Source organism: Rhinopithecus bieti, unplaced genomic scaffold (genome assembly GCF_001698545.2).
Source record: "Rhinopithecus bieti isolate Rb0 unplaced genomic scaffold, ASM169854v2 scaffold_28547, whole genome shotgun sequence".
In the NCBI taxonomy this organism is placed as follows: domain Eukaryota; kingdom Metazoa; phylum Chordata; class Mammalia; order Primates; family Cercopithecidae; genus Rhinopithecus; species Rhinopithecus bieti.
The window spans coordinates 409,238-421,312 of NW_016813480.1; the positions used below are offsets into that span (position 1 = coordinate 409,238).

The window sequence follows — 12,075 nt, forward strand, 5'->3', positions numbered from 1 at the left end:
TATAGGTCCTCCTGAGGTTGGGGGTAGGTCCTCCTGAGGTCGGGTATAGGTCCTCCTGAGGTGAAGTGCAGTATGAGGAGCAGGTGTGGCAGGGTCACAGTCAGCGGGGCCAGTTTTCGGATGCTCACGCGTGCCTTCACCCACGTTCTGTCACCTGGAGGGTTATCCAGTGTCTCCTGCAACTGCCCTAAGGAGCCAGGGAGGATGCCTTTTGTTTTGCCTCCTCCCTTTGCGCTCACCCATCCCCCTTGCTTCCTTCTCTTCATGCTTTTATTGTTGTGTGTGCTGTACCTGTCTGCGTGAGGAAGACACATTCCAGCCCTTCTTAGTCCTCTTCTGTGAGTTCACCTCTTTCCGGGATTTAATCCTGTATGCAGTTCCCTGCACTTTCCACTTGCCCTGAAATGGGAATTTCAGGACCTTTCTAGGTGCCTCTGCCTCATGGTGGCCTAAAGCTTATCTATCCATGATAGCATTCATTTATATATATTTTTTTAATTTTTAAAATTTATTTTAGAGACAGGATTTTGCTGTGTTGTGCAGGCTGGGGTGCAGTGGCACAGGCTGGGGTGCAGTGGCACAATCATGGATCAAGGCAGCCTCAAACTCCTGGGCTCAAGCAATCCTCCTGCCTCAGTTTCCCAAGTAGCTGGGACTCTAGTCACATGCCACCACACCCAGCTAATTAGAAAAAAAAATTTGCACTAACCCGGTCTCACTATGTTGCCCAGGCTGGTCCCTAACTTATGGCCTCAGGTGATTCTCCCACCTCAGCCTCCCAAAGTGGGCATGCATTTATTTTAATACAAGGTCATGTTGCTACCTCTTGATGTCATAGGAGCTGAGTGGGGATCTGGAGGCTTTTCACTGCCTGTCTGTCACCCTGGCCGCACAGGGGACCGAAGTGGGGCCCACAGAAGCCATTTTGACTCTTGAGTCCCCTCCTCTTTTGGCCTCCTCCTCCCCCTCTTGAGCCATTTGGTTGTCACCTGTTTTGTCTTCAGCATAGGCCACTGTATAACAGAAGCCGTTAGCCAGGGTGGGAGTGGGCAGCCGGCAGGGCCCGTGGCCTGAGAGGCGAGGGGGTTTGGATGAGGTGGACATAGCTACGGCCCTTTGCTGTCGCGTGGCCCTGCTGACTTGTCTGTCCTGGGCTGCTTGGGTTGCTAATTTTAGTCATACTCTAACACAACAAACTAAAATTTTGTTTGGCCACAGTTTTTCCTACATCCATCACTTGTACATTTCTGGGGGTTTCCTCTCGTTACTGTTTATGGAACCACAGTAAACCCCACATGTACATGAGCTTTCTCATGCATGTACTTGCAGTGTCTTCATGGCAGTTTATGTAACTGAGAGATGTGATGATCCTCTAGGAATTAATGAGGCTTAATCCCTATTAGAGAGTTGGGTCCATCCTGTCTGTCTGTCTATCAGCCAGTCAGTAAATCCCACTGAAAGCAAAGTTCACCAAATGGGCTGCCCAGCCAACCTGAGGAACGTCAGTGTTTATAGGATTGGGAGCATCCTATATGGTTCCTCTCTTCATGCTGATGAGGTTTAGGGCAAGTTGTCCTGTGCAGCTGGGTGGCTGTCAGTATGGTTGAGTGGGGGTGACAGGTGGGTGGTGAGCATCCTCTAGGGCTCCAGGCCAGCCAGTGGGACCCTGGCACAGGACAGAAAGCCTGCGGCCCTGCGACTGGCAAAGGTGTGGGAGTAGGGGGTGCCCCTCTTGAACCACAAGGAGTGCAATTGCTTTTTGGGTGGCAGCAGAGGGCCGGATGCAGAAAGCTTAGGGTTACTTGGTGACCAGCAGGGGCTATGTGCCTTCTGACCAGGCGATGGTGGCCAGGGAAGCCACCTGCACTGACTGCGTGGTGCACCCCTAGAACGCAGCATGTCGGGGAATCAGACAGGCCAGGGCTTTGTACATCGCAGAACAGGGACTTGAAGGACCCCCGACGGGGCCCGGGGAGGGGCCATAGCGCCACACGGAACCTGGGCACCGTGTCTCAGAACAGGTGTCAGATTTATGGGACTGTTTTCTGAATGTTTAAGCAGCCTGCTTCTTCTGGACTCCTGGGTTTGTAAACTGTGCTTATTTTGCCTTTGCATTCATCAGTGTAGCAAAGATGTGCTGAGACCCTCCCGTGGACCAGAGCCCAGCTGTGCCTGGGACCCACACACCTGGCAAAAGCTGCGCCATCCTGGACTCCACCTTGTGCATACAGGCACTTAAGGAATGTCTTTGCTGACAGAGGCTTTTAGTTTAGCCTTAGCTTCTCTGGAATTACTTGTTTTGAGATTGAGTTACTGGTGAATATGGGACCCGGGGTAGGACTGGCTGGTAGTTCTGCATCCTTCCTCCGAGGGCCCTGGGGAGAAGGGTGTGGGACCGGCCGCGTGGCTGGTTTCTCCTCCATTTCCTGTTGAACCCCTGCCTCATAGTCCCCACGTCTCCCTACCCTAGTCATTGTTTAGAAGATGCTTCTGGAAAGGGCGATACTCTGCAGCCTTGTGAGCCTGGGCCACGAACAGCAGGGAGGCCTGTGCCCACGGAGTCAGCATGCCGTGGCTGGATTTGGCGTCTGAAGCCCAGGGCCTGGCAGCAGTAACAGGGAGGGCTGCCAGGTTCCGCTCGTATCCGGAGATGAGCACAGCTCCTTACGCCAGACTGTGCAGCGAGTGACGTGACATTTGTTTGTGGCTCTTTTTTCTAGTGACACAAAAGAAGGGAAGCCCGGTGTTGGTGGATTCATGCCTTTCGGGTTCTCTGGTGTCCTGTCGGGGGCAGCGACTTGCTTCTATGCCTTCGTGGGCTTTGACTGCATTGCCACCACAGGTACGCCCGCCAGCCCCCTGCGGTCCCGGGTCCTCCTGCATCCCGGGCAGACAAGCCAATGCTGCCCACGGCTTGTCATTTCCCTCCTTGCTGGCACGGTCCAGTCGCCACTCTTTCACACATGAGCGACGTGTAGATTTGTACTTTCCTGCCAACCCCTCCCACCCGCAAACCATCATCACATCCCCAAGTGTCAACACCTGATGGAAGCTGCATCTTGAATGAGGCTAAGTTTCCGCTGTTAGAATGGGATCATAGCTGCGTGTCTGTGGCCTGACTTCTTATCTGAGCATCTTCCGGGAGGAGTGAGGCCATTCACAACATTGTCATCCTGGTGGACTGAATAGGCCAGATTTTCTCTGCCAAAGGAAACAAATCCCTTCCTTGGCTGCACCACCACATTCAGGCCGAGAATGCCGTTTCAGGGCCGTGGGCTGTCTGATGTGTCTTCCTGAGTACCACCCCTCCGCTCCCGGGAGCACAGGAGGCCCCAGTGCCCACAGGGCCAAGCGCTGCGGGGAGTTTTCTCATAGTGTTGCGTGGGTTCCCTGGCACTGAGAGGCCTTGGGTGTCATGTGGGCAGATGCGCTGCCTCTTGCTCTGTGCCCTCCTCTGCTAACCCCTTGGTGCTTCCAGGTGAAGAGGTGAAGAACCCACAGAAGGCCATCCCTGTGGGCATCGTGGCGTCCCTCCTGATCTGCTTCATTGCCTACTTCGGGGTGTCGGCCGCCCTCACGCTCATGATGCCCTACTTCTGCCTGGACAATAACAGCCCCCTGCCCGATGCCTTTAAGCATGTGGGCTGGGAAGGCGCCAAGTACGCAGTGGCCGTGGGCTCCCTCTGCGCTCTTTCTGCCAGGTGAGAGGCCTTTCTGTGGTGGCTGCTCCTAGGGGTGGAACCACCAGCAGGGGTCAGGCTGTAGCAGACCAGGTACAGCCATGCGAGACACACGTCGGCTGCCAGCATTCTTTACCCTTGAAATAGACCGAGCACCCAACCTAGCCTTGATCATGTGGCTTTCCCCTTGTCAGTATTCATCATCCCAAGAGTTGTGTTACTGAGATTTTCATCCTGAAGAACCTGAGGCTGGCTTTTCAGCATCATCTGCTTAGCAAGGGACTGGCTCCCTGTCCCTAAATCTGGCCACTGGAACAGGCTCCCTGTTTGAACACCATAGTTTGGCCCTTAGTTTGGCTGTCATGCAGAAGCTACTTTGAAGAAGGGAATTAAATGCCTTTTAATGAGAAACGTTTTCACCAATGTATTTCCTCTTAGCCTGTATAAACAGAGCTATTTGGTGAATATTGATTTACCACAGGGAAGTCTTCGTGAATGCAGTGATGCTTGTATTTTCCATTTGATTCAACTAGAAATAATTGCAGGAATAAATAGAGTTTTCCATCTGTAAAGACGGTACTGGGTCTCATGCTAGTGTATGTTAGATAGATGTTCCCTACTCTTTACCTTGACCCTTACTCACAGTGTGTGCTCTTTCTGGGGTTGATTTATTAAATGCCAAGTCTTTTGGCCACAGGCTTCACCCTGTGGAGGGATGGCAGCTCTTGGTGAGCTCAGACTCCCTCTCCTCCGTGGTAAACCGAGCATGGCTGGATGTGGTTCCTTTATCCCTTATGAGCCAGGTTCACTCACGTGGTTTGCCTCTCCCCATCTAGTCTTCTAGGTTCCATGTTTCCCATGCCTCGGGTTATCTATGCCATGGCTGAGGATGGACTGCTATTTAAATTCTTGGCTAAGGTCAACGATAGGACCAAAACACCAATAATCGCCACACTAGCCTCAGGTGCCATTGCTGGTGAGTACTAGAACTCATTTCACATGTAAATATTTTAACAATGGAGTCATTACTCCCTAGGGAGGCATCTTGCCTTGTTCTGGTCTGTGAGTAATCTCAACTGGTCTTTTAACTCCTGGTTTTATACTTGGAGCCTGGTTCATTGGAAGTTGACTGACATTTTGACAAAAGGCAGAGGCCAGTTTGACAGAGGATGGGAGAGAATTTTCGAACAGTTTGCACTCTGGTTTTCATCTCATTGGGCAGAGCTTAGAACACACAGTATTCCCCCAACACCCTTTTCCCCCATTTCTGGACATTTCCCTGAGTAGTCAAGGGTAGGCTGACACCTTCCTGCATGACACAGGCCAAGGGAGACCTCGCCAGCACCTGGAAATTTGGCATCCATTTCTGAATTCTCTGGAAAATAAGTGTCCCTTATGATCAGTGTTTTATGAAATGTGCTGCCTCTTCCCCAGAGAGTATCAAGGGTGCTGCTGATGAAGCCACTTGCTGCTAAGTTTATATGTAACAGCAGACCCAGGGGAGCTTCATCTTGTCAGATGAGCAGCATCGCTGAGAGGATCATTTTGATGGATGACTAATCTGAGCCATGTGGGTGTTTCAGGGCCGTAGATGATGGAAAGGAGAACCCAAAAGGAAGCTCACGTGCACACTGTACCTGTGGTTTTATGTCTCCTTCTTTTGCGGTTGCATTTCATAGCCCCGAAAGGCAGATGCCAGCCCACTGTACAGATGTAGAAGTGGAGGCCCAGGGAGGTGAAGTGAGGATGTACACCCAGGACGGTGGAGCGGCCTTGTGGTTCCAGGATTGTTTTCATGCCAAAGTAGCCAAGCTCCTTCCAGGGTCTGAGCAGAGCAGTGGGTCTTTTTGGCAAATTGGGGCATGTGATATCAGTCACAGTTTCTAACACAGCAACTTGTCAAACAGCCATTGGTAAGGCCCTTGACCTTCTTAAATGAATGAATTATTCACTAAGTTTTATTAGCATTTATGCCTTTAGCAAACTGTGCTTAGTTTTTTAGATTAATATTATGTAATAAAACAAACCTATTTTTAAATTATGAAACTTTTTTTTACGTGATTCTGTGTTCTTGAGAGTGACCACAGTGGTCAGATTGAGAGGCACTATACATCAGAATGTGACCAGTATATTTACAGGATTAAGGATTTGGAAATAGTCATTGTTTTCTCAGGCCTTACCCGGAATTTGATCATGTTAAAGACTGGCCTCAATTTCCTTCCCCTGCTGATAGAGGGAGATCAAACCATGCTCTTTGAAGTGACTGTAAAGTACGTGCCATTCACAAAATCCAGGATTTACCCTTTTCATTTGGTGGGAGTGGCAAATAAGTATTTGATTTTCTAAAATCACCTCCCATGGAAGAAATTAGTCTCGAGTTTCCCATGAGTAGGAACATTGACATCTGTGGCATGCTGTTGGGTGCTGTTCTGATGATTCAAAAGGCCCTCCCTCATCGCTCTTTAATTTTCTTTTATTCTCCATTTAAATTTGTTTTAGTTGCAGTGATCTAGAGGGGCTTGAGAGATATTTGTGGAAAAATAATGGTTTTGTGTTGATATTTTAGCTTGTGTTGATTGCATGTGTTTTGAAAATATCCCAAAGCAGATCTAGCCAAGTTGTTTTTTAATGAGTACTTGACATACACACCCACATGAGTAGACATGCATCCTCTCCCAAAACTCACAAAAGATGTTCAAATGAGGGTGCAGGTTTTAATTCATTTTAAAGGCAAGGGACACGGTGAAGGGGCTGATACTATGTTGTTTGAGAACAGCTCTTGAGATTTCTTCCATGTGAGTGACTTCACAAGTGAAGAACTCTGCTTTCCTGCTCGCCTGCCTGGGTTAGGACCCCGTGTGAGTCCCCCCAGAGCACCAGACCTGCCCTTCTTTATCACCCAGCACTGTTGCCCACCGATGCCTGTGTCTTGGTGGGATACACTCGGAAGGCTGGGGACTGTGGTCTGCCCTGTTCAGTAGTGAGTACCTAGAACCCAGTGATGGGCACATTCTCACCAGAGCTGGATGGATGGAAGATGGGTAGATGGATAGATGCTGAATGGATGGATGGGTGGATCGGATGGATGAATGGATGGATGGATAGATAGATGGATGAGACGGATGGAAGATGGGCAGATGGATGAGATGGATTGATGGATGGTGAGTGGATGAATGAAAGATGGGTGGATAGATGGATTGATGGAGAATGGATGGATCGATGGGATGGATGATGGATGGATGCACATGAGTCTGTGAATCAGCATGGTCTCGAGGAAGACACACAGGACTCAGCGTCATAAGAACCTAGTTCACATCCTTATACCTATGCTTATGAGCTGTGTGATCTTAGATAAGTCTCCTAAGCTGTGTGAATGTTAACATCTGTAATACAATGATGGCTTACAAAGTTGCCATTAAAATCACCAGAGCGAAGGTATTCTCTATACAAATGTTAATGATTATTACTGTCTATTGAGGACTGTGTCTGTGATTTAATCTATGTCTTTCTATGGGAAGGCCAGGAAGAGGGTGGGAGAAAAAGCAGCCCCCTTCGCTGCCCTGGATGGCAGGTGGTGGTGGTCCTGGTTGTCCGTGCATGCAGACGGCCATCCACAGATCCTGGTGTCTGTCTCTTCCCAGCTGTGATGGCCTTNGGATGGAAGATGGGCAGATGGATGAGATGGATTGATGGATGGTGAGTGGATGAATGAAAGATGGGTGGATAGATGGATTGATGGAGAATGGATGGATCGATGGGATGGATGATGGATGGATGCACATGAGTCTGTGAATCAGCATGGTCTCGAGGAAGACACACAGGACTCAGCGTCATAAGAACCTAGTTCACATCCTTATACCTATGCTTATGAGCTGTGTGATCTTAGATAAGTCTCCTAAGCTGTGTGAATGTTAACATCTGTAATACAATGATGGCTTACAAAGTTGCCATTAAAATCACCAGAGCGAAGGTATTCTCTATACAAATGTTAATGATTATTACTGTCTATTGAGGACTGTGTCTGTGATTTAATCTATGTCTTTCTATGGGAAGGCCAGGAAGAGGGTGGGAGAAAAGCAGCCCCTTCGCTGCCCTGGATGGCAGGTGGTGGTGGTCCTGGTTGTCCGTGCATGCAGACGGCCATCCACAGATCCTGGTGTCTGTCTCTTCCCAGCTGTGATGGCCTTCCTCTTTGACCTGAAGGACTTGGTGGACCTCATGTCCATTGGCACTCTCCTGGCTTACTCGTTGGTGGCTGCCTGTGTGTTGGTCTTACGGTATGTATGGCTTTTTGGGGTTTCATGACAGAAATGCAGATGTACCTGGTAGCCTTTTCACAGTTCCGCTATGGTTTATGTGATGAATGAAACTTTTAGGTTGGTGATGGCTCCAATGGGAGCTGCCAAGGAGAGGGGAGGACCTGGGTTGAGAGCCCAGCTAGGAGGACGTCCTTGGCAAGAGTTGGGTGGCCCCTCACCCCCCTCTATCATGTGCCCTCATTTTTATGGCTAGATGTTGGGTGGATGGAAATAGATTCTCGGCCCAAGTATTAGGCCAGGATCCTGGGATCAGAATTTTTGAAGACTGATTCCAACTTGGTTCAGATTCTTGGGACAGAGAGGATGGAGGGCTGCCCTGGTAGGAGTTAGGGAAACCCAAGGCCTGTGAAACCCAGGTCAGCATAATGCTTCTGCAGCTTTGTTGCACTGTGGCTGGAGGAATGAATCCCATTACATGGCATGGGGTGCCCTAGGTTGATGTTCAGGGACACTGTGCAGTTGGCTTGTTGTGGCCTGGTTGGGGCCAGGCAAGCCTCTTGCAGTCGCAGTAAAGCTGCTCTGGGCCTGGGCTTGGTGCCTTGGTGTTCTCACCTGCCCCAGTGCCCACTCCCCAAAGCGCATCCCTGGGCAGCTTCCATCCTGAGAACCTGTGCTCATGGAGACACTCAGCATTGGTCTGCCCTCAAGAGCCTCCTCATTTCTTTTCAGGGATTCCCACCTGCCAGGCCATTGATTGCATCTCCAAGGTGCTCAGCAGCCGATGCACATAAAGCCCAGGCTGAGACTTAGCAGAAGCTCTGTAGAATCAGCTAAGACTATTGGGGACCCTTTATTCTTCCCCGGGGGGCCCAACGCTAGAAGATTCTCTGAGGTCCCCCACTTTTTTAATTGACTGAGTGGTGCTGCACAAGCGAATCCGTACAAAAATGGTTAATATCTTTATACTCCCTCTTAGAATTGATCATATGCAAAATAATTCATACAGCACTCTGTTTTTCAAAGCTGGTGGAAAAGATTTGCACTCTGTTCATTTTGGGTGGGAAGATAAGACCCCTCATTCAGAACGGATGCTCCACTAGCAGGTAGCTCATGTCTTGGAAATCGTGCTGCAGGCTCGGCCCTCCGACCAGCCACACAGAATTATTTACTCTGAGGTACTTGGAGTTTTAAAATAAATTGATCCAATTAAGGCACGCAAACAGAATTTCTCAAATCCATCAGCCTGCAGCCACATTTCTCTGGCTCTCTGTGCCAAATAGGATCCTGGCGTTACTGCTTTCTATTTCTCTCCTTCCTTTTTGTTCCCTACAGCAGTAATTTTGTGGGAAGTGGCCTAATATCTTTAGCATCTGAGGGCCACTGCCACTTCTCAGAGCAAGAGAGATCCTCTCAGGGTATTCCTCTGGGCTGCTCATGGTGGAGGTCCTGTCACCCCGAAGCAGAGACCATGGGGGATGTTCCCCAGAAGCAACAGTGGGAGGTGGTGGTCCCGGTCTCTCCTCGTCTGTCTACAATGCAGCATCTGACTAGATCCTTCCCATTTTATACCTTGTGTCCCGGGCAGCTAACTTTGGAGGCTTATTGAGAACTTGAGTTGGTGCATGTCCTTTTGCTTGAAGCGGATGATGGTAGTCACACAATACCTTTCTTTCCAGGTATCAGCCAGAGCAACCTAACCTGGTATACCAGATGGCCAGTACTTCTGACGAGTTAGATCAAGCAGACCAAAATGAGTTGGCAAGCAGCAATGATTCCCAGCTGGGCTTTTTACCAGAAGCAGAGATGTTCTCTTTGAAAACCATACTCTCGCCCAAAAACACGGAGCCTTCCAAAATCTCTGGGCTAATTGTGAACATTTCAACCAGCCTCATAGGTAAGAGCTAGCCCTTCCCTGGGGCCTTGCTTGTTGGCACTGCATGGTTTCTAGGCAGTGGAGCTGGAGTTGGGGGAAGGTGCCGGAGCAGATGAGCATCTGTCTTGCTCCTGGACATAGCTGCTCTGTGCTAACTGAAGTTGACGCCTTCGGAAAGGGAGCCTCTCTCGCCACAAGTTTAGGGGAGAGCAGCGGATGCCTGTGGGAAATTGAGAAATGGTTGAGTTGCAGCTCACTCTGTCTTTTCCTTCCCCCTTAGCTGTTCTCATCATCACCTTCTGCATTGTGACGGTGCTTGGAAGGGAGGCTCTCACCAGAGGGGCGCTGTGGGCAGTCTTTATGCTCGCAGGCTCTGCCCTCCTCTGTGCCGTGGTCACGGGTGTCATCTGGAGGCAGCCTGAGAGCAAGACCAAGCTCTCATTTAAGGTGAGCAGCTCGGCCTAGGGAAGGAACCCTAGCGCACACCTCCTGCTGCCGGGCCAGCCTTGTGTGGGCTCAGCCGGGCCTGGGTGCTCCTGAGGAAGGCTTTTGTCAGCCAGCTCCAGGTAATATGGGGCAGGGGCACTGAAGGCACAGAGAGGACCAGACCCTGGAAGGAGGCAGCAGCCCTCCTCCTCTGGGCATTTCCCTGAGTAGTCAAGGGCAGGCTGACACCTTCCTGCATGACACAGGCCAAGGGAGACCTCGCCAGCACCTGGAGATTCGGCATCCATTTCTGAATTGTCTGGAAAACAAGCGTTCCTTATGATCAGTGTTTTATGAAATGTGCCGCCTCTTCCCCAGAGAGTATCAAGGGTGCTGCTGATGAAGCCAGTTGCCCCTAAGTTTATATATAACAGCAGACCCGGTGGAGCAGCCCTCTGGGGTGGTGGGACGCTTCCTAAGTTTATATATAACAGCAGACCCGGTGGAGAAGCCCTCCGGGGTGGTGGGACGCTTCCTAAGTTTACATAGAACAGCAGACCCCGTGGAGCAGCCCTCCGGGGTGGTGGGACGCTTCTCGTAAATGTCTGCTCAGGTTGATCGCATGAGTTTTCCAAGCCTTAGCAATGGGCAAGGCTTCTGCATTTTTAGATTACAGAAATAATAAAAAAGGTTGTTGACCTGCGGGGTAACGTGGAGGTCTGTCTTCTAGTCCTTTCTTTAGCAGGAGAATTGCAGCAGAGAAAAATTAGAACCAAATCCCCACCTACTAAGATTTACCCGTGGGTGTGGGTGTGTGTGTGTGGGTGCAGGGTGTGTGTTGGGGTTGGGGTGGGGGTGGGCACTCCCTCTCTCTTCCCCATGCTCGCCCGACAGTCCCTGTCACTCTCAGGTGTGCTGCCTTTTGCTAGACAGTTTTACTGAACTGCTGGAACCAGCGCCACCGCCGTGGACTGACACCGCCTCCTGTCTCTGCAGGTTCCCTTCCTGCCAGTGCTCCCCGTCCTGAGCATCTTCGTGAACGTCTATCTCATGATGCAGCTGGACCAGGGCACCTGGGTCCGGTTTGCCGTGTGGATGCTGATAGGTACGTGATGCTGCCGCCAGCGTCTCTCGGGAGCCTCCCTTGTTTCCGATTTCATAACAGAATGACGCACATGCAGTCAGCAGCTTTCTCGAAGATGATGCTGAATTCCTGGTGGGCTGTGAGTCCTCTCCTCCCTGTTAGATACTTTTTGTTTTCATTGCCTCTTGCCCAAACTATTTATTCCATTGGGCAAGACCTTGATATTAACAGGAACAAAGTGATGAGTCTGGTGCAGATAAGGTACCAGTTATTTTCACCCCGGACAGGAAAGTCTGGTGTGTGCCTCCCGGCCCCCTGGCCTGCCCAGCACCAGATTGGCATGGGCACTAGGCCCAGGCAGGGGTGGGTGTCATGGGCTCTCTGATGGCATCGTCTCTGTAGAAGGAGAGTGTTTTGGAGCCTATGGGACATGCCACTGGGATAGGGGGCTCCCACATGAGATAGGTCACCAGGGGTGGGTGCAGCCTGTAGGGCCAGCTGAGTCCCACCCTCTGGACGTCTCGCCCCAGGGGCTGGAGGGGAGGGACTCATTTCCTTCCTTCAGCATCTGAGTCATAGTGCTGATGGCCAGGAGAGCGGCCCTGGCCGTTGCCCCTCAGGACCATGTCCCGACAGCCTCACAGCCCCGAGTGTGCATGCTGGGGCAGGTGGCTGCTGCCTTATCTCCCAGGGCCCTCGCGGGGTGCTCTTCCTCCAGCAAGTACATTGAGGCCTGTTGTCTGCTGGCACCAG

General features: G+C 50.8%; 1 protein-coding gene across 4 annotated transcripts in view; it reads left to right on the forward strand.

The window, feature by feature from the left end:
• The window catches only part of SLC7A1 (solute carrier family 7 member 1), an 86,133-nt gene that overhangs the window by 68,061 nt on the left and 5,997 nt on the right, over positions 1-12,075 (forward strand). For all 4 annotated transcript variants that reach the window (XM_017848473.1, XM_017848474.1, XM_017848476.1 and 1 more), the window contains exons 6-12: positions 2,721-2,842; positions 3,479-3,701; positions 4,517-4,656; positions 7,855-7,957; positions 9,616-9,833; positions 10,093-10,259; positions 11,235-11,343. In XM_017848473.1, coding sequence (XP_017703962.1) covers positions 2,721-2,842; positions 3,479-3,701; positions 4,517-4,656; positions 7,855-7,957; positions 9,616-9,833; positions 10,093-10,259; positions 11,235-11,343 — 1,082 coding nt within the window. The remainder of the gene's footprint in view (positions 1-2,720; positions 2,843-3,478; positions 3,702-4,516; positions 4,657-7,854; positions 7,958-9,615; positions 9,834-10,092; positions 10,260-11,234; positions 11,344-12,075) is intronic.